This window comes from Seriola aureovittata, chromosome 14 (assembly GCF_021018895.1).
Source record: "Seriola aureovittata isolate HTS-2021-v1 ecotype China chromosome 14, ASM2101889v1, whole genome shotgun sequence".
Lineage (NCBI taxonomy): Eukaryota > Metazoa > Chordata > Actinopteri > Carangiformes > Carangidae > Seriola > Seriola aureovittata.
Window position 1 is genome coordinate 17,029,277 of NC_079377.1, and position 22,242 is coordinate 17,051,518.

The 22,242-nt window shown below is 39.5% G+C and overlaps 2 protein-coding genes across 2 annotated transcripts in view; both read left to right on the plus strand.

The window, feature by feature from the left end:
• Positions 1-14,662, plus strand: part of ryr2b (ryanodine receptor 2b (cardiac)) — a 63,120-nt gene extending 48,458 nt beyond the window's left edge. The window contains exons 89-105 of the mRNA XM_056396050.1: positions 66-1,360; positions 1,573-1,643; positions 1,968-2,112; positions 2,286-2,380; positions 2,497-2,512; positions 2,929-3,144; positions 3,368-3,498; positions 3,729-3,771; positions 5,588-5,724; positions 6,599-6,659; positions 7,081-7,227; positions 7,520-7,654; positions 8,811-8,967; positions 9,181-9,245; positions 10,882-10,982; positions 12,406-12,457; positions 13,414-14,662. Of these exons, the coding sequence (XP_056252025.1) occupies positions 66-1,360; positions 1,573-1,643; positions 1,968-2,112; positions 2,286-2,380; positions 2,497-2,512; positions 2,929-3,144; positions 3,368-3,498; positions 3,729-3,771; positions 5,588-5,724; positions 6,599-6,659; positions 7,081-7,227; positions 7,520-7,654; positions 8,811-8,967; positions 9,181-9,245; positions 10,882-10,982; positions 12,406-12,457; positions 13,414-13,509 (2,963 nt within the window). The 3' untranslated portion in view covers positions 13,510-14,662. The remainder of the gene's footprint in view (positions 1-65; positions 1,361-1,572; positions 1,644-1,967; positions 2,113-2,285; positions 2,381-2,496; positions 2,513-2,928; positions 3,145-3,367; positions 3,499-3,728; positions 3,772-5,587; positions 5,725-6,598; positions 6,660-7,080; positions 7,228-7,519; positions 7,655-8,810; positions 8,968-9,180; positions 9,246-10,881; positions 10,983-12,405; positions 12,458-13,413) is intronic.
• A 4,916-nt stretch (positions 14,663-19,578) lies between these two features.
• Positions 19,579-21,520, plus strand: LOC130181653 (uncharacterized). Its single transcript, XM_056396017.1, has 4 exons — positions 19,579-19,889; positions 20,435-20,567; positions 20,694-20,940; positions 21,115-21,520. Exons 1-4 carry the CDS (start codon positions 19,596-19,598, stop codon positions 21,221-21,223), a joined length of 783 nt encoding a protein of 260 aa, XP_056251992.1. The 5' UTR covers positions 19,579-19,595; the 3' UTR covers positions 21,224-21,520.
• Positions 21,521-22,242: the final 722 nt, after the last annotated feature.

Genomic DNA, 22,242 nt, shown 5'->3' on the forward strand with positions numbered 1-22,242 from the left:
TTGCAATTTGGGTTAAAACTTATCATTAATCTAGATCTATATTTCTCTCCTTTTCGTCCACGCAGGTAATGTTGTCAATGGAACTATTGGAAAGCAGATGGTGGACATGTTGGTGGAATCATCAGGAAATGTGGAGATGATCCTCAGGTTTTTTGACACGTTCCTCAAACTTAAAGCCCTCACCTCCTCAGATGCATTCAGAGAGTATGACCCTGATCGTAAGGGCTGCATATCCCGGAAGGACTTTCAGAAAGCCACAGAAAATTGCAAGCGTTTCTCCCGAGCCGAAACTAATTTCCTCCTCTCCTGCACAGAGACTGACAAAAGTGAAATAGTAGATTACGAGGCCTTTGTAGATCGCTTCCATGAGCCGGCCAAAGACATCGGCTTCAGCATTGCAGTTCTCCTCACCAATTTGTCTGAACACATGCCCAACGATTCAAGACTAAGGACATTCTTGGAACCAGCAGAGTGTGTCTTGACTTACTTCCGGCCTTATCTAGGACGCATTGAGATCCTTGGCAGTGGGAAACGGATTGAGCGTGTCTACTTTGAGATCAGTGAATCTAGCCGCACACAGTGGGAGAAGCCACAGGTCAAAGAGTCCAAGAGGCAGTTCATTTTTGATGTTGTCAATGAAGGTGGGGAGAAGGAGAAAATGGAGATGTTTGTCAATTTCTGTGAGGACACCATCTTTGAGATGCAGCTTGCAGCCCAGATATCTGACTCTGACACTGGAGAGAGGTATGCTGCAAAAGAAGAGGACGAAAAGAGCAGGAGTGAAGAGGAAGGCCTGGACAAAAAAGGAACGTTTTTCATGTATCATTGGTGGCTCCTGCTAACATCTTTACTGTCAGTGAAAAACCTGAAGACATTAATGAAGATGACTCTGAAGGATATCCTCATGTCAGCTGTTTTCTTCCTAAGATTAATTTTTATGGCTCAGGTCCGGTGCATTTGTGTTGTAATTCGCAGTATCATATATGTACTGTACATAGCCTTTGTCAGTGGTGGGCTCATTGAGGGAGCCAAAAAGATGAGGATATCAGATTTGCTCGGCGGTATCCTTGAACCAACTCTCGATGAGGTCATGGAGGTGCCAAGTGGTGTGGATCGGCTGCGGAAGTACTCTGCCAGTTTCTCTTCCCAGAGAGAATTGAGGGAGATGGGGCAGGTGGCAGCTGTGACCTCCCCCAGGGAGGTGGATGTAATATCAGACATATTCGGCCTCAAAGTGAAGAAAGATGGAGGTCAATACAGACTTATGACACAAAACCTCACGGCCAGTCTGACTGACCTGTTCAGCACAACCTCCAGAACAACTGCCACCAGTGATTTTGCTGAAAAGCATCAGAGGACGGTATGGATTCATTTGTATCTTGTATATGAGTTCACATCCATTACATGTATTTGTTTTTCATGTTTGATGCTCAGAAGGTTGTATTTCTCACAAGGTTTTTTTTGTTTTGTTTTGTTCAGCCTCATTTTTCTTAATCATGCTGCTTTGATATTGATATTGCTATTGATATTGATTCATATTAATCTTTGATTTCTCATGAATTTTACTGACAGCAGTTTAAGGCCCACAGTGCCACAGAGGAAAAAGCAGAAGATGAGAAAATGCCTGAAATAGAGAATGAAAAGTGAGTCTCCTCCTTCCACCTTAAATCCTCAATGAAGGATTATTTAACTTCCCCATAACATTGTTAGCATTAGATGCTGAGTCAGTTAAGGTTGGGAAAATAATGACTATATTGCATTTGGTAGTGATGATAGTGCACGGTGGGGCTAAAATCAATAAAAAGTATGTTGTCAATTTAAGCACAGAGGTGTTGATGTCGCACTTAATCAAAAAATAACTTGAGATTATTAGGAAGTAAAACAGTGTTTTCATCATCTCTGATATTCCCTTGTCAAAATAAAACTCTTTGACCTTCCTTCTCTGTTTGTGTTTGGACTATTTGCAGAGGGAAGGAATCTGAGAAGAAAACTGGGAATGAGAAAGTAGAGGCAGGATGGAGAGCAAAGAGATGCTCTAATAAGTCGGAGGAACCAGAGAACCAACATTCTGCCCTCTGCGAGACGATAAGCACATGTAACAAGAGCCTGCTGGTAATATACAAACACACTCATGACAAACATGCTACTGCACTTATGCATACATACACCAACACAGATAAGGATGCACACTTAGATCCACTTCAGTTTGCATTCACAGGCACAAACATGTTACGGCAAAGACACCTGAATGTTGCTCTTTTTTTCTTTTCTTTTTTTTTCTCCAGAACTACTTTGCAAGGACTTTTTACAATATGCGCTTGCTGGCTCTCTTTGTGGCCTTTGCAATCAACTTCATCCTCCTCTTCTATAAGGTGAGAGTGTGCTTGTGAGAGAGATTCTAATTTACATCAAATTTGGAAAGTAATTAAATACATTTACTGAAGTGATGTACTTGAATGTATGAATATTCTCATTTTATGCTGCTTTATAGTTCAGCTCCAGTGTATTACATGTGCGATCAACCCGAACAGTAAAATCCTGATACGAGACTGCATCAGTAATAATATTCCAATAATGTAATGTATTGTTTGTTCCTTTAATAAGTCAAATTTTCAATGCAAGACTCTGACTTGTAAAATAGTGTCTTTTACTTAAGGAAAGGATCAAAGTGCTTCTTCCACAACTGCAAATTTGTAACACTTAATTCATCTACATTAGTGGCTTTGCACCATCTCACATATTGACTCTCACTTAAAAAGGCTATTGTAGGTCAATTCTGCTGAATCATAAACATGCTGTTTTGATTGGCTAGAGTCTGTCTAACCATTCTGCAAGTAATGGTTTAACTAAAGTAAGAGGATTTCTAGATAAGAGATGATCCACATGTAACTGTCTATAATGTTTTTGGATGCTTTACTGTGCTCCCAGGTTGCATCATTGCCTGCATCACAAGAAGAGGACGGAGTGATCACATCTGTTTACAGCAAAGAAGTGGTCTCTGCTGCTGAAGACGACGACGATGAGGGCAGAGTCTATTTTGTGCTGGAGGAGAGCAGCGGATATATGGAGCCCTCTCTCCGTTTCCTAGCCGTAGCACACACAATCATCTCCTTCTGTTGTATCATTGGTTATTACTGCCTCAAGGTACACTGCCTTGACCCTTTACTTTTTCAGATTAATAATGAACACATTCCACTTCTATGAATCTTCTTTTTCCCATCATGTTGACTGGGAATTTATTTCAAAACTAGATAGGCTGTGACCCATGCAGCTAGTCTGAGGTTCAGAGATTTTTTGTTTTTTCAATTTAACACTGATGTGTTTATTCAAAGAGACAAGTGATTGCTCCAATGACTTTGACTGGCAGGTACCATTGGTGATCTTCAAACGTGAGAAGGAAGTGGCACGAAGGCTGGAGTTTGATGGGCTCTACGTGACAGAGCAGCCCCCTGAGGAGGACATCAAAGGGCAATGGGACCGACTGGTCCTTAACACACCGTATGTTCATAGTCACATAATCAACTGGGGTGACGTTGGAATAACATCGAATTAAATCATGTTTTAAGCTTAAAGTTTTATAAACTCACTGCTGGCATTTATTTATAGTCGTGTACAGTAGAGAAAGGTTTCCCTCACGTTGATGTTTTAGTTGTCTTTACATTTTTAATTAAATAATAATAATCTTTTTCCTTATTAATGTTTTTGATGCTATGTTTGTATCTTTTCAGATCATTTCCAAGTAATTACTGGGATAAATTTGTGAAAAGGAAGGTAAGATCTTCAGAAGGCTGCACAAATATTACACATCCTATTCTAGGTGTGCTTATGCGTGTTTGTAACTGTGTGCATATTTCAGTGGGTGACACTACATTAAGAAGCTAACTGAAATTTAATGAAGCATTTCATGGCAGGTGTAATTATTCCCCTATCGGGTAACAAAACCGTTTAATTGTCTCCAGAGACAGTGCAACACCCCAAGCTTCCTCATTCAGATTACTTCTCATTTTATGAAGGGAGATCAAATTATTCTTTGTTTTAAGAAACCCCCTTTTTTCTTTTGTAAAAACATTTAAGTTTGGCTTGAAGAATGTAGATAACCTACTGCAGGAAAAGAAAACTGTGGTATTCTAATCTTAAACTGGAGTTCTGTTCCAGGTTTTACTGGTTCACAGATGCATTAAATCAGTCACCAAAATCTAACCGTAAGTCTTCAAATGTATTCAGAGGAGCACATTTCCTCTCTACTACTCAAATGAAGCTGTCAGAGCAGAATCTCATCAGCATGTGTCCTCATCAAAGGACAAAAGCCAGAGAGGATATTAGCTTCCACTTGCAAATGATATTATTAAACAAGGAACACTTTTCCAACTTTCTGTTGCATATTGTTCCAAACCGGAAACATAACGAATAGAAATACACTGTTCATTTAAGGAGTGATACTGTCTGTTTCAAAGAAATGCGAAGGGATGTTTTGAAGCCTTGATTTTACTGCTCCAGAATGTCTTTGCATTGACTGAATGTTGTAAATATGGACAAAGGACAGGTGGCCTGAAGGGTGCTCAAGTGGGACCAGGAAGTTGCACCGCCCACAGCTGATTTTGATTGACTGAACTGTTTGTCATTTTAGCAAACATGCTCTCTGTAAGCCATAATATTTTTTTTATTTCCACAAACACTGACATTAAAAGAAATGAAAGTGGCTGTTGAGCCCATAATGAAACAAATGTACTACATTTGAATTTCATTGTTATTGAGACAAGTGGCCCCCTTTTTATGAATGCATCTCCATGGAGCTAGTAATATTTTTGAAGCCAGCATCTAGCAGCCATTAGTGGCAATGCATTTTAAGGCACTTCCGCATTGGGCTTCAGCCTTCTTTTTTTTTTTTTTTACCATAGGGGTGGCCACTTGGTCTATATAAAGTAATTCTAGCACTGCCACATTACATTTAATACTCTGTATTACATCATTTTAAGAGCCTGCAGTAAAATAGATGGTATAATGTCTTCAAGTGCTTCTGGTAATCCACTTTTGAGTTTGGAGGCTGTAGATATTACTTAGCATATGCTGAAGTGCTTATGTTTGTAATAACAGAATGGGTCTGCAATATAACTAGACTTTGGTTGGCTCTTGTTATAAGTTAATAAATCAAGTGACAAAAAGTTTCTTAGAGCCATAGCAGCGCAGTTAGGAGAAACTCTGCATCTGTTTCATGATTAAATAAAGTAAAATAAATATGTACTAGCAAGGTTCACTGTAAATATACAACAGTAGGAAAGTAAAGAGTAAAATATAAGCCTAAATCAATACTGTGTAATCTGTATTTATTATAAATTCAGTTATTTACACAACCACCATGCCACTATAGGGGGGCACAAGAAAATACTTTACTACTTTGCTCAATAACTATTATCAGCAGCACCATCATCTTGTCAGCAGAGCTGCCATCTCGTTATGGCACAGACTGTGCAGAGGAATTCAGCCTGTTACCTCGAGCTGTCCCTTGTCATTCTTTATTCAGATGAAAAGACACTGAAGAAGCAATTCTCTTTAGTCGCTATGTAAACCTGTCTTCTTGCCCTGCCAGGTGATGGATAAGTATGGTGAGTTTTATGGCTGTGAGAAGATCAGTGAACTCCTGGGTCTGGATCAAGCTGCTTTAGACTTCAGCCCTGACAGGAAAGGAAGGAAGTGGCTCAAGAAAGACACAGCCTGGGGTGCTCTGTGAGTAGATGAAGTATTAAAAACATGTCCAGGTCCTTGCAGTTCTGCATTCTTACAAGGTGAAAATGCAGCTATCTAGTCTGTCATTTATTTTGCATTGTGTGCAGTTTCAGATCAAAAATATGGTGGATTATGAAATAGGAGAGCGTTTGAAATGTTTTTTTTTCTTGTTTATGTTTTTCGTACACCGAGGCATAACGCACCACAGAGCACGAAATTCAAATAATCCGTAATTGTGTTTGTATTATAAATAATAAATCATTCTGGCCTTTGACAGGTAATGTAGAATGCAGATGAGTATTTGGCGGCACAAAAAGCAGTTTGCAATGATGATGGCAATGTGGGATCCTTCCTTGTATGATAGCTGCAAGTATGTTTACATACAGCCAGCCTGGTATTGAAATAGAAAGAGAAATGCTCCAATAAGGAAATCGATGCAGCTCTGTCTCTAATGCATTTTACTGCAGAGGTGAGTGTGACTCCGGAATGAGCCCACCTGATGAACATTAACACCATGGGCTTATTTACTGTTATGTCCAGCGTGTTAGTGACACCTTGAATTAACATCTGAAAACGATTGATCATTAATGACCTATGCCATTATCAATAGCCATCTCACCAATATTGTGTACGTGTTTGTGTGGATGTGCGCATGTGTGTGTTACCTAAGAGGGGTGACCAGACAAAAGAAGGTCCTAGAACATTATGTTGTACTTGAGGAAGAACAGGACATTCTGAGATGAAGCCACATAACAGATGGGCTCTTTTAGAAAAGACACTGTAGCAACAAGGGTCTGATTTTAGCCATGAACATTTTGACCTTATTTTTCTGGCTCTTGCCATCATGTATCTGTGATAATGCTGTTTATTTCAGATTCAACTCCATTGACATGAAGTACCAGGTCTGGAAACTAGGAGTTGTGTTCACTGACAATGTAAGTTCCGTTGTGTCTAAGATTTTATGGCTTTTGCCTGGTTTGTTTGTGTGTGCTCTCATGTTCCTTCAAAACCAAGATAAAGGTGTTACATCCTGCAATTTATGCTCACAGATAATAAAATGTGACACAGAAGTGTGTGTAGAACATGTCTGATGTTTTATGACTTATTTCTGATTTGTTTAATCTCTTGTTCTGCTGTGCTTAGATTTGTGTCTGATACAATTGCACATGCTGCAGAAGTGATGGTGGTAATATCCTGTGATTCTGCCTTATCTAAAATACACATTTGTCTCTCTGTCCTGGTAATCTATATTGCCTGTTTTTATGTGTGTGTGTATGTGTGTGTGTGTGTGTGTGTGTGTGTGTGTGTGTGTGTGTGTGTGTGTGTGTGTGTGTGTGTGTGTGTGTGTGTTTGCAGTCCTTCTTGTACTTGGCCTGGTACATGCTCATGTCAGTCCTGGGTCATTTTAACAACTTCTTCTTCGCTGCCCACCTTTTGGACATTGCCATGGGCTTTAAGACACTTCGTACCATCCTTTCCTCTGTCACACACAATGGGAAACAGGTATGTAAGTGTGTGTGTGCGTTTTTGTGTGTTTTCGTGTGTTTGGGGGGGATCTCTTTTTCATTTTCTTTCCATCTGTCTCAATGTGTGTTCATATGTGCATTTCACATGCTGTGATGTTTGCTTTCACGCTGTAGGGTTATATTGGGGCTTTTCTAAGATGAAGAAGTGTATTAAAGCCCATCTGCCTCTGTCTGTCCTTTTATATTGTGTGTGTGTGTGTGTGTGTGTGTGTGTGTGTGTGTGTGTGTGTGTGTGTGTGTGTGTGTGTGTGTGTGTATGTGTGTGTCAGTTGGTCCTGACTGTCGGCCTGTTGGCAGTTGTGGTGTATCTCTACACTGTGGTGGCCTTCAACTTCTTCAGGAAGTTTTACAACAAAAGTGACGACAAGGACGCCCGAGACATGAAGTGCAATGACATGCTTACTGTGAGTTGAAGTGCATATTTAGAGACACACTCTCACACACACACACACACACACACACACACACACAGACACAGCAGTCTGCCTCTCCACATATATCTAAATACCTCTATCTATCCTCTTTATCTCCCTATGTTTATCTTTGTAACACAAACACAGCCACACACCTCATTTCCTAGCTGCTCAGATTGAGATGGGTAGAGGAGGATTCTGACAGTGATCCCCATTGTTGAAGTGAGAACAGCTTCTTGTCTTAGTCCTTCCACTGCTTTTCCATAAAATGATGGACACATGGATAGAATACAGCCCCTCAAGCCTCGGCAGAGCTCTTTGTCTGGCCATTCGCAACATTAACACCCCACCACCTGCTCTATTCTAATGTGGACTTTACTGTCACTCACATAAGCAGGTGAATGGGCAGCGTTAGCATTTGAATAAAACCCTACTATTATAGGAGACAGGGGATGTTACATTAAATCCTCAGTCACACTCACTGTGTTATTGTTTATGCTTGACTTTCAGTAGCACTTTAGCAACAGTCATTTTCAATCCCTTTCCCATCATTATGACACCACAACAACGATTTTTTAAGACAAGTAGAATGTGACATGATTCAATATGAATACAAAGATAAGCAGAAAACACCTCACTCTACTGTTTAGTCTGCTTTTGAACCTTTATGGAAGATATAGCGCTTTCAAATTTTGAATGTTCCTTGAAATTTTGGCCGTCAGTTTTTATTTTGTTTTTGTTCAAGTTCCTTCAGGAAAATATCATCCTTGACACTTAAAAGCACCGTGCAGTCCTTGCTAGACAACTTGTTAATTCTTTTTCCTCACACTTTTACATAAACCCCTTGTGGGGAAATACCGTCTGAGGCGAAGAATATTGATTAAAAACCTTCCACTCTTCTGTGAAATTGTATAAAAACGCTGGCTGTTTGAAACTTTTAAATATCCCCCAAAAGCAATTCAACATGGAGGAAGGTATAAAAATGCATTAAATAAATTCTCAGTTTCTTTCAACAGCTTGAATGGTCAACATATTGGAGTTTGGAGACACCATACTCTTGTCCTCCTTAGATAATAATATGCATTTCCACCACTTACCTCAGGTGAAATACGTACTATACAATAAAAGAATATATGATTTCTTTCAGTGCTACATGTTCCACATGTATGTGGGCGTGCGTGCAGGTGGGGGCATTGGTGATGAGATTGAAGACCCTGCTGGAGATGAGTTTGAAGTGGAGCGCATCGTCTTTGACATCACGTTTTTCTTCTTCGTCATCATCATCCTCCTGGCCATCATTCAGGGTGAGTCACACATGCTAAATTTGTTTTACAGGTACAGCTCAGCTTAAGGAAATGCATAAAATGAGAAGTCAAAAATCACCATGTGATGAATAATTCATGTATCTGTCCATCTCAGTCTCTAATTTTCACTAACACCTGTCATTCACACACAGTGCTCAAACAGATACACAGACAAACACAATCATGTCCCTTTTTTTTCATTTTTTTTTTCAGGCTTGATCATTGATGCCTTTGGGGAGCTTCGTGACCAGCAGGAACAGGTGAAAGAGGATATGGAGGTGAGATTTGACACTTGTCACACACACACACACACACATACACACACACACACACACACACACACACACACACACAAAAATACTCTCCTCTGTACGCACGCACATTAGAACATAGACGAGCACACTGCTAACATACCATCCAAACTGCAACATAAAATGTGAAAAAAGTGAAGGAAATGCACTGTAAGTCTATTGCATTTCTAGGACCATCTAACCATGATGATTTAGCAGCAGGTTCACTTAAGGTCAGTTTCTAAGTGAGCTTGAGGTCAGTAGTAATTGAAGTGTGTGTGAAGAGATGACTGTGTGTGCACTGGATTAAGTAGATCAAGTAGATTTAGTTGTTGTGGGAACTCGTGTCACAGGAAGCATTGTACCATTGGCCTTAATGAGAGGAGGCCATTAGCTCTTTCTCCTGCAAATTAGTGCGTAATAATTTCAGAGAGTTCAATCTGAGATAAACAAACCCCTGATATTTAAAATCATTTAAAATGTAATTAGCACACATGCGTGTATATTTTTGATAAAACACACATCCTTTGCTTTTTTGTCAACTATTTGTCACCTGCTCTCCACTTGCAGGCTCTAAGTCTTGTCTCACTCATGTTTGTATACTGATAGAGTTAGCAATGTTTGTTTTTTTTGGCGTGTGTGTGTGTGTGGAGTTTATTGATCAGGTAGCCACATAACATGCATCCCTCAGTGGAATGTGTCTAAAGGCTACAACAGGTGTAAACAGAACCATAATAAATCCATCCCTCCAGGCAGGACAAGTAAGGTTAAAAGAGACGTTGTGTGGTCAGACAGGCTGACAGTCAGGAACAGGTACAGTTTGTACTAGCAACAGGCAAACAACTCCAAAGGCTAAACCACTGAGGAAACAAGGCAACATAGACATAGACGATCTGAAAAACAGTGGTGAGCTACCCCATAAATATAAAGGGCACAGATGTGATGTCGCTGAATGCATACTTGTAATTTGTTTAATCTCTAAGTAGTCTCTTTCCCACTATGTGTGTGTCTCAAAAAAATAATCGGTGCACACATATTTTACATCTGCTTTTCCCAGGAGTTCAACTTGAGATGCTGTTTGCTGTGCTGCAGTCAGCAATAATTAATCAGGTTCAGCCGCTATTTCCATCCATCCATAATTTGTCTCCCTAAATATTGCATTAAACCAAAAACCACACATTTCAGTGAAGCTTTTTTTCTGTCGCTGTACCACCACAAAAACACGGGCAAAGGTAATTTGGCTGTTTAGCAGCCCCAGAATGGTGCACATCCTCAGCAAATATGTCCCTCTGTGTCCTCTGAAAACCTGGCAGTGAGTAATCCTGGAAGTATTAGGTTGCTGTTATTTACAGTCTTTTGCCTTCTGTGGGTTTCCTTTTGAATGTTTTTGTAAAAAACTTAAAAGGCGTCATATTCTTGTGCTAGTGGAATAAATACATTGTTTGAGTCACAGAGCACTAAAACGAAAAACAAACAATACAAAAAATTGTAAACTCAAGACTGAACCTCTGGTCTTTAGTTCCAGATTTTTATTTTAATTTCTTCGACTTTACTTTAGAGAACATACTGTTTGTCCAAGTGTGTTTCATGAATCATAACATGTGTTATATCTCTCCTCCTGCAGACCAAATGTTTTATATGTGGAATAGGAAGTGAATACTTTGATACAGTCCCTCATGGCTTTGAGACTCACACTCTACAGGAGCACAACTTGGCCAACTATCTGTGAGTTAAATCCAAGCACATGATTCATTATCTCAACCAAATAATTTTGCAAATACTAAAACTCACAACTTGATATGTTGTTACTGAAAAAGCTGGCATTTGTTTTGTTGCCTTTCTCAGATATAGTGAACCATAAATAGTTTGCATGCTCCACCACCACTAAACCTTTATGAGAAACAAACAAACAAACAAAAAAATCCATCATTGCTCTTAGTGGTTAATCATTCATATGATATCCCTATAAACCTTCTGCCAAATTTTGATACAGTATGCATCCGTATGTGTATTTATAATTGTGATTCAAACCACTGTCTTGTTTCATATTTATTTATTTATTTGTTTATTTTTTACTAATATGTACATCAGTTAACATCATCTCACAGTTTGTAATGACAATCAGTGAAAAAGCTGAGCACCTCACAGTCTGAGGGAAAGCGAAAAATGGAAAGAAAAAATCCAGTGCTTTGGTCTGTTGGCTTAAACTGTCAAGGAGCTCCACCTCTATGCAAACAGACATATAGACATGAGCAGGACACTAACGCGTTTTGCAGCATCTACACCACTCACTGTCGGAAAGCTTTTTCAATTACAAACAGCATAATACGATCGTCCTCTTATACACGTTGACTTGACAATACATACAAAAACAGGGAACAAACTTAAAATACTCATCAAATAAAAACATCAAATCATTACAGAAATGAAATGCCAACAAAAGTGAGAAAATATTTGTGTAGGGATTTAAGACACTGAAAGCACAGAAGAATTGCCATGGTCTGTCATCTTTAAAAAAAAGCATGCCAACTAAAGGATTATATCAAAGTTTAAGATGGTTCTATAGTTTTGCCTCTAACCCAAACAAAACAAACAGAATAAACCACCTGTCAGGAAGCACAATTGATCAGTGAGTTAATGAACACAGTCTCTTCTATGTGGATGGATAAAAACTGTTATTTGGAAGGTGTTGGTACATCATGCACTGTTGCAACATCAATATTTGCCAGTGCCGGGAGCTCATTGAACCTAATTACTAAGGATTCCACTAGAAGTGTTCGCATCCCCTGACTGATGGACTCTTCCCTGCTCATGTCTGTGTATCTGTGGTGGTTCTTCATGTGACATTTAAGCTGATCTGATAGCGGTCTATTGATTTAAACATCATAATTCACAATTTGATAAAATGAGTTACTTGCATGTTGTCAGTCATCAAAAAATTTAAAGCATTACAATAAATATTTAACCTGATTGTCATGTCTGAACACAGCTTTCCACTTGAAATACCTAACAACTGTTTCCATAATCACTTCAATCCTTGGACTTGTGCACAGCTTCTACATCTTCCTACCTGAGTGTTTATCTCCACCTGTCTATGTATGTGTGGGATGTTCATTGCTACATGAATCCCCCTTTTGTTTCCTTACAGATTTTTTCTGATGTACCTTATAAACAAGGATGAAACTGAACACACAGGACAGGTATAATAGTTATCTCCTCTGTTTAATTGTATAATCCAGTCAAAGTAAGAGCAAGTCTACTGCAATTGCCATATATCACATTCTTTAAAATATACTTCCATGTCTCTAACTTATTATTTCCAGCATTTGCTATGGTAATGACAAAGCTGTTGTGTAACCTTTTCAGCTAAGACAGAATCCGCATTCACATTGTCCCTCAAAAGCCATATCAGTCCTGGCACACACGTTTTATGATAATACATACACAGACATAGCCCTCGCTTTTTCTTTTTTAAACCACTGCAGTATTAAAGCTATAAATTTAAAGATATTGAAATGGGAAAGTACTTTAATTCTTTTTACTTTAACATGACTGTTACACAGGTGTAAGAGGAGCGCTATAAATAAGCATAAATATTTTCATTTTAAAGAGCTGAATCTTTTTCCCTTTTTCTCCTGTGTCTCTCTCACACAACGTTTATTGTGCTTAAATCTGTGAAAGGGATGTGCATCAGAATAAATGAGGACATGTTTAATTCTAAATGCTGCACAGCATAATATAAAACAGATAAATCCATTCTCATTTAGAATGATTTGGATTTATCTTTGCGGTACAGCATGTATCTTGGATGTGATGCTGCAGAGTTGATAAAAGGAAGAAAATTTTCAATTTTTTATCAGCCTGAAACATTTTGCACTATTGGGTGCTATTTTCAAATTGAGTTGGGTCCTGGGACTCGTCTATGTGTATTCTTTCAGTGTGGTATTTTTCTTAGGTGTAGATTAATGAGGGAGCTGCGAGCTGGAACGTAGAAAATGTGTCTGCACTGGGCCAGACAAACAGAATGTAAATTTAAATATACGTTCTCTGTGGACACTGTTATTTTACTCATCCCGTGAGCTCACCGTCTTAGAATGGATAAGTCTGGAATTGTTAATGAGTTAAAGATTTATTACCACTCTGTTAACTTTGCCAGGAATCCTATGTGTGGAAAATGTACCAGGAGCGTTGCTGGGAATTCTTTCCTGTGGGAGACTGTTTCCGTAAGCAATATGAGGATCAACTGGGATGAAAGGAAATCTGAGAGATCTAAAGCCTGCCTAGATAATGTCATCACACAGAAGCCATGTTAATTGTTACCCTTGGGCTCACTAAATTACCTTGAATTTTGTGTTCTCACTGTATTGATTTGATTTTGAACTTTGGAGTGGTTTTCCCTGAAAGTAAACTTACTTGATATTTATGCACACAAGTTTTTTCTAAATGGTATTGATTAAATTATTTGGAAACTAAAGAACAAGGACCGCTTGTTTATGTTCAGATGCAAAATGAATGTGCTGCTTTTCAGTCTACAACAAAAGTATTCAGAGTAATGTGACAGTTTACTATTTTATGCATCATTATCTCAAGCAGTCAAAGCTGACAATCCAAATTCACTTTGCTGGCTGGATGTGTCTCGGTAAAGCTTCTGTTTTGTGAATGAAATGATTTGTCTTTCTAATCCCAGCCTCCCATCCCTTTCCCCTGTGTGACATCCAGATAAACACTCTCCCTCTGGCATTTGTTCTTTTTACCCTCCTCTTCTCTGTCTGTTGAAGCTCTGTCTCCTTTTCTGTTGTGCTCATCTCTCCAGGATCCCTCTCCTCCCGCTGTCCTTGCCTCTTATTCCCTTCTCCCCCCCCCTTCATTCTGCTCTCCTCTTGTCCCTCATCTTGAGCTCTTTTCCCTCTTCATTAGTAGCCACTTTAGGACATGCCAGCAGGTCTCCCATTGCTCAGGTCAAAATATTGCCAAGGAAATGGATCACAGTCTGACGGCCAAGAAAGTCTCTAGGGAATCCCTGGGTATAACTTACTGACTAAAGGAGCGTGGCAAGCTTTGTTAAACTATTAAGAACTTGCACTGAGCGTGCATGTGTGCACAGAGCTTAACAGCATGATGACTGAAGCGTGGGAGGGCCACCTGCAGATACCGTCCTCATTATGCAAAGGTCGAACACCGAGTCTACACAAGTCTGCTGCTGATATGTATTCATGTTGCTTTTGAGTTATGACTTGTAAGCTCATGGTCATAATTTACCGAAGGTCCAGGAAAAAAAAAGAGATTGGGTAAAAGATGAGGAACTCTTGCTTTCTTATGAGAAATGAAAAAGTTTTGGATTATGTTCTTTGCATAAACAGAAATATTAATAAGCAATTTTGCTATGTGGCTAATGCTGTAATTAAAACTAGGCTTAATAGAATATAAAATTGCTTCTGTTTGAATTACTGCACTTTCCCCATTTAAAGATCTATGGTGGTATTAATTGTCACCATTATGCCTGAGCACTGCTTTGATTAGGATTAGGATTTAAAAGCCCTGAAAACGTATTTCCTCAATTAGCTTCTTGAAGGGGGGATTCTTTTGACTGAAGTGGTCGTGCATGAACGCACCAAAATGTCAGCCAAAGTCTGACCAGTTTTCTTCAATATTAGAGATTTCTGTGTTTGTCTTTTTGTCTGTACACTCTCACTACTCTCTCACTCTATTTCTCACTGGTTTCAAGTGGGCGGAGCCATGATGGGGAAAAGGGGATGTTACAAACCATACATCTTGGCAGTGGCCTTTTCTCATGTTTCCAGGCCACTATCAAATCAATTCTGGTCAAACCACACCCACACAGCACTTTTTGAGTCTTACACTTTAAATAGATCAAAAATAATATGTTGTTTTTTGAATTTTAGCTCTGACTTGTTTATCTAGTAAAGAAGATTTAATGTTAGGTAAAGTTTTCCGGGGCTGTAATTTAGTACTTATTGTTATTTTTAAATTTCGACCTCAAGTAAACCTTCAGTAAACACATTGCTCATTGAACACAGAACTACATGCAGGTCACTTTGTTGAGCAGGGAGGGGGTTCCATCTAGTTCCTTTGGGATTGTAGGTAATTTAGAGAAAAATGTCATCAGGCATCAGTAATGGAGTCATGCTACATGACCGGTGATTTTCGTATGCCATTTCAGCATGGTGTATGATTATTTGTTCAACATAAATTCTGGCAATAATAGGCCTGTTTTCACTTTCCTCTGAGCGGTGAATCTGAGAGGAGTCTGACTGGATTGTGTCATTTTGCACATTTATCTGAGAAACTCTATTCTTAAAAGCTCCAAATCAATAAAAACCACCACAATGACCAATAATATTGTTATGATACGTTTAATTTTTATCATTAAATTTGAAGCTATTCTTAAAACTTAGATGGGCTATATAATCATGTCTGTTAGCTGATTGTTGCCTAGGTAAATGATATTATTTATTGCATTGGTTTTTGTGAAAGTCAAAGTCCCTGAGCCAGTTGCTATGTTAATGATGCCACACATCAAATAATTTCATATAGTATGTGTAGTCGTGTATATACTGAATGACTTAGGTCACACACACACACACACATATATATATATATATATATATATATATTCTGTATATATGAAGTTTGAATTTCAGTTTATGTCCATATTATTTTGACCATTTCATGGCCTTCATGTAATTTTAATTGATTAAGTATCACGCTTAAAAAGTGAGGGTAAACAACATATCACTATTACAGCAATATATGTCTAAAAATGTCATGTACAGCACTATAAGCATTTTTCTCAATGCACACCATATCATACTCCTATCAATATCTACATAATATCTATAGATGAGAGCACCATGAAGATCACGTTCCTGCTGAAGATTCATAAGGATCTTAGCAACCAGCTCCTAAACTACCAGAGACAGAAAACGTAGATGATCAGTTGCCACATTAGCCGAAGTCCACAGACTGAAGAATGGGGAAAAACCTCTCATCAAAAGCCTATTTCATCTGGAAATGTATCCCTTTCCAGTGTGTATAAAAATCAATCATACCATCATAACATGAAACCCACAGACATCTAAAACCCTTTTTTTGCAATGCTCTCACACCACACATCTGCAAGAGACACAGGGTACAATTTCAGGAGTAGCCTTCCGCAAGCTGATTCACTAGAACACCACAGATTCGAAGCAGGTCACCTAACTCCACCAAAACACCCAAATTAAATATACTGACTTTCCAGAGGATAATTGCCACATCCGCTGCATCAAAAGATATATTGGATAAGATGGATGTTCGTTTGTTGCCGCCAAGCTTCCCCCCTCGAGTCTACGTGATCTTTCCATCCTGTGGTTGAGTAATGCCGAGGCCAGAAGGTCTGGATGTAGTTTAGGCTAAGGAGCATAACTCAGTGGTGGAATTTTCACTGCAAGTATGAACAGTAGTATAGCAGCAACGTAGCACTACGTGACACAGATCAGGTCTGTTCTGTCTAAGGAAAAATGTCACATGGACCTTCCTCTGTAAAGCAGGTGATGAAACTTAGTTAGAACTGGCTTTGCAGCTGATGTGTGTCTGGTTGGACAATCAGCTTCTTCTACAATGTCCACTGACGTGCGAGTAGGACAATAGAGTCACCTCATCATTGTGGCTATTCATCAAGTTGACTGCCGCTCCCCTCAGTCACGACCTTCCAACACCAAGTCCCAGCCAGGCGTACTGATATTAAACACTTGCGCATACTTTTTTGAGATTCATTTCACATGCACAAGGGAAAGCCATTTCCTTTCTGAAATGGTAGATGCTGACCTGAAAGTGCAAACCTAAAACAGCATCCAGGCTTAGCAAATTGTGGGATGTAGTATGTCAATTATAATTTTTCCAACCCGATGAAGGTTGAGCTGACCGAAATGTCTCAAATTAATAAATACACCAGCTGTGTTTTTATTCAAGTTACAATTTTTGTACCATAACGACAGAATATCAGCAACATCACACCTGCAGAGGGAATGTATGCTGTCTGACATGCTGAGGTATGTTGCTTCCCAAGGTCACTGCCACTACTGCCTTTGCAGTTTTTATCTGTCAGCCTCCACAATAGCTGTTGGCTCTTTTGATCTATGCAGAATATACAGAGCTTTACAGACATGAATATCTTTACATGTAGAATCAAAGAAGCCCTTTTGTCTCTTTGCAAAAGCAGGATATCATGCCTTGCTGCCGAGCTTCCTAATAGAAAGCTCCTGTGATCGTATCTTACTGAGGTTCACTGGTGTCGTACAACCCATCACAAAAAGCCAATGGGTCTCTGTGTGTGACATAGAAATAATATAAACTGATCTGACCTAGTGACACATAAGCACAATATATGCAGTGACTAATAGATCCAGCCGTATTTCTCATAGTCGTCAACGGGAAATCAATGAGATATGGATCCATCGTGCGTAGCCTTCAGGTTTGCATTATTCAGAGACATTGTGCTGATGTACAGTAATGTGTGTGTGTGTGTGTGTGTGTGTGTGTGTGTGTGTGTAGCCAACAATAAGGAATCTGGGAATTATGCATGGGCAGATGGCTTTAGGTTGGCATACAACAGCTGGGTATGCATATAGGGCATTGTAAAATGATTATGGATATGAGGGCATGGCGCTGCATCATTCTGAATATGGCCTCAGATACTTTGGGTTGTTGTTTGGGAGATAATGACTCTGCACCCAAATATATCATGGAAATGTACCCTGAGTTGTTAATCAATAAAAGATGACAAGAGGAAAGACAGTGGGTGGTGGTGGTGCAGCAGCTGTGAATTTGCTCATACCTGAGGCCAAGTATCCTGAATTAAATATGAGAAGTGACTCCTTTTTGTTACTGCCTCTGATTTCACTTTGGGAGCTATTGTCTGACTCAAACTGACTGACTCTGTGTTATGAATGTGTAATTGTTGTTTATTTTATTTCATTTTAATCTTTGGTCAGTGTTGGGCAGTCTTGCTTGTTTTTCGGCTTCATGAATATTGTATTAATTTTCTTTAGAGTGCAAGGACCAAATATGCAACTTATGTTTCGTTAGAAAAAGCTTTAATAAGAACAACTGATTAATTCCATCCTCCCCAGTATACATGAGTACTGTACGTGTGTTTATGGGCATTCGTCCAGTTGAGATTAAACTTTAGCAGTGGTCTATTTTTCATCCATGCTGTCCACTCCAGACACTCTTTCCAAAGTAATTTTCCTTGTTCACTCTCTTTCTTTTCTCAGTTTCCCTGACCTGTCAGGGAAATCGCTTGAAGCCTGCCTGCCGCTGTGTAGCATATGGGGGCTTCTTAGGGAGAGACACAGGTTGAGTCTTGCTCATGCATTCACAATAAGGCAACTTCTTCACTTTAAAGTCAGAAAGTTGTTTTTGGGATAACCACAGCTTTCTTTTGTTGCTTGTATTTACAGAGGCATAAGTCGGTCAGCAATCTGTGCTGACCTTACTGTGTTATTATTCCCAGATTTGTCCTTCACAACACCTCGGGTCTGTAAGAAAAACTCCCCCCTTCAGGTGATTAAATCCCAGCAGCCCATTGAAATCATCAAGACATCCTCTGAATTGAAAAGTGCTGCACCACAACCCAGCACCATGATGCATGTTGATACATTGTGGTTAAATTGATTAAATAGTTGGCTGCAAAACTCATGGATTTCTGTGGCATCAAACATGGTCAAAACTGTTCTGCCAGTTTATGCAAACCACTGGATGTTTTTGCTTAAATCAGTATGGGTGAGTCTTGTAAATAAGGAATCCTCAACAATAACTGCAAAGTCATGTGAACTGGATTATCACGGAGGCGGTGGCGGGGTTTATGCAACCATGGTGAGCACTCACCAAACAATGCACTCCCATTGGCGGCAGTAGCTTTATTGTTACAAGTAATTGAATGCAGTCTTATTAATCCCTTAAGCTTGTAGCCATAAAATCCTGATCGTGGCAGATCAAGTACCTGCGACGACAGTTTTGGATGTGATTAAAGGGGACATATTATGCAAAATGCACTTTTCCATGGTTTTCTATCAGTAATATGTGTTCCCCGGCCTTTCTACAAACCCCCAAACATGAGAAATGTCCATCCTCTCCGTCTTTTGCTATCTCCACCTTTCAAAAAATGTGTGCTCACACAGGCGAATTAGAGATTTTCACTTGATGTCGCCATGAAGGGAAATAACACCTCCCCCAGGTGGGTGACACTCCCCCAGCAAGGTGTGTGTTCCGCCCACTGATTCCGCCTTGCAGCCGCTATCGTTTCTTCCCTCGGAAACACTGGCTTTCGGTAGAACAATGTCGAAGGTACGAGCGAAACACGCTAGTTGCTTTGTTGTTGGCTGCACAAACCAACACAGAAGTCTTTTTTTAACCCCTACGCCAGAGGATCTGAAGACCCAGTGGATTCATTTTATTTTTGATGGAAAAGTACCCGCTTCAACTCCGAAAGTGTTGTACGTGTGTGCTAACCATTTCACCTCGGACTGCTTTCTCAACAAGGGCCAGTACAATGCAGGATTTGCTACAAGTCTAAAGATAAAGCATGGATCAGTACCGACTGTCCGTGACCAAACTTCGAACTTGGGAGCTGTAAGTTTTACCATTTTATGTTGCTTTACTGTTTGTACACGAGAGCCTGTTGCATGTGTTGTTAGCATGGCAGCTAATGTGGCTAACGCTTTGCCTCGTCGACGCGCAGCCGGGTACAGATTGTATGCGATTCTTCTGCTTGGTATCGCTGTGTGACGTTGATTAGAGACACCCTGCTAAATGTATTATACTTGAAAGGCGTTTTAGCTGTTTGTAAAGTCAAGCCTGTAAAATTTGGACTAAAAATAGGCCCTGCAGTGATTAGCATAGGTGTCTGGGCTTGTTTATTAGTGCTGTGAAAGTTAGTATGAGGAGTCATCCTTTATGATGATGTTTTAACTTGATATAATTTTACACATACATTACCCACAGGGAATATCTAGATAAGCGCAGAGTTACAGGGAATATGTGAAAGGGGATAGGCTACAATACACATTTTTTTTGCATTTTATGCACGTAGCAGGCTATTTATTGCACTGCTTGCAGCTGTTGCCATAGGACACATTTGAGAAGATGTTGGTGTAACCTCTGTTTCCTTTGTGCAGGCCAGCACATCAAGTGCATCTGCAGGGCTTCCTGCAACAAGGAATGTTGCCTGCCAGTCTGACCCACTGGAGATGCGAACTGTAGGCACACAGTTTTCCTTGAGGACTCTTCAGCCTCACATCAGAAGTACAGGTCTGTATCCACTTGAAGTGCATCTACTTTTCATAAAATACTTTCACTTATAACGTGTTATTGTTCTGTGTTTATGTGTCACATTGCTAAAGTTTCTTTTATAAAAAAATATATAATTGGTAACAGGTGTCCAGGCTACTGTGTCCTGCAAGGATTTTGGTGTTGGGACATCCGTTGCTACCTCTGCAGATCCTGTGTGTTTTTCATCAACACCCGTAAAGAGACCCTCTAAAAGAACTCGTCTGGACCTGGAGGAAGAGCAGGATGACGATCCATTAGAGGGCAGCTCTTCAGTGGCAGCTTCCCAAGGGCTGCATTCTACCTATGACCTTGCAGACGCTCCTACAGCCTTGACAGAGTCAACAGTTTTGTCGTAAGTTACTCTAATGCATCTGTGTGATGATAATGATGATGTCATGACTGTGTGTGTGTGTGTGTGTGTGTGTGTGAGTGAAAATAATAGACTTATAGTGAGAGGGTGTCAAGTACACTGCTGAAGAGAACTCCACATGTTTAATTGCTCATAACATGTTTCTTTTTTCTATAGGGACGACTCATCCCCTCCCACCCACAAGATCAAAAAATACATAGTGTACGAGAACCGCCTGATAGAGTTTTTTGCTGTGTGTCCTGTTTTGCACGTGCAACACTCTTAATCCTTTTTCAAGCTCTGGAACATTAATACATTACCATTTACTTACAGAACCTGACCCTACTGACCCTGAAATCATGGTGCTCCATTTCTAAACTTTTTAAAAATTATTATTTATTTTTTTTACAATTTTTATTCTAGACATGCTGTCATGATATCCAAAAGTTATGATAAAAAAATGGTGGGAAATGTACGGACCTTGCAAGTTCAGAAACCAATAAAGAGGACATGACAAAAGATTAATTTCCCAGACATCCTTGCCTTTGACTTCAATACTTCAATATCAAAATGTCAGGTGAAATTTAGACCTGCTGTATTTTCTTAAACCGAGAACACATCTGACAGAATTTGTGTGCAGGTGGAAAAATGTTGCATGTTTGAATTAAAACTACAAAAGGAAGTTTTATTCTGCATTTTTGGTGAAACACAATGATATACCAAAAAGAATCTAAAATGTGAGGACGAATCTTCCTGCTTTTGTTGTTTTGCTTTTCGTTGACTTTCATACCCTTTCCGATGTATTGATTTACTGTCTGTCTTTACTCCATTAGATCTGTTTAAATTTTAGGTGGGCTGGGTTCTATCCTGGCATTTATTTGGGGGAAGGCAGGAAAACACCTTGGCCAAGTCAAGTGCATCAGAGCTAATACAAAGAGGACACGTTAGAGACTCAAATATACCTGCTTTGCATGTGTTTTGAATGTGGGATGAAACCAAAGCACCTGGAGCGGGTAAGAGAGAGAGAGCTGGATTGATAAAAATGTAGTGAAAAACAAGTTGATATATTAATTTAAACTATTTTTTCTTTTTCGGAGGCAATATGTTGTCGTGCCAGGTTGTCAGATTTCACATGTATTGTCTCATGACAGTTACACAGACCCCTGCCTTCTCATTACAACTCTAATTTTCTTATAGAGTAACTGTCGTTCAGTAAACAAGCATTACCACCAGCGACGAGAGGAGGGCCTTCAAAATTACCATTTAGATTGGACACCTTCATGCCAAGAGAAAGCCAATTACTCA

Excerpts from the sequence above, each read along its gene's own strand:
- LOC130181653 (XM_056396017.1), top strand. The coding sequence starts at position 19,596 with ATGTCGAAGGTACGAGCGAAACACGCTAGTTGCTTTGTTGTTGGCTGC. Across the intron at positions 19,890-20,434 it reads AAACTTCGAACTTGGGAGCT|GCCAGCACATCAAGTGCATC; the intron begins GTAAGTTTTACC and ends TCCTTTGTGCAG. Across the intron at positions 20,568-20,693 it reads GCCTCACATCAGAAGTACAG|GTGTCCAGGCTACTGTGTCC; the intron begins GTCTGTATCCAC and ends AATTGGTAACAG.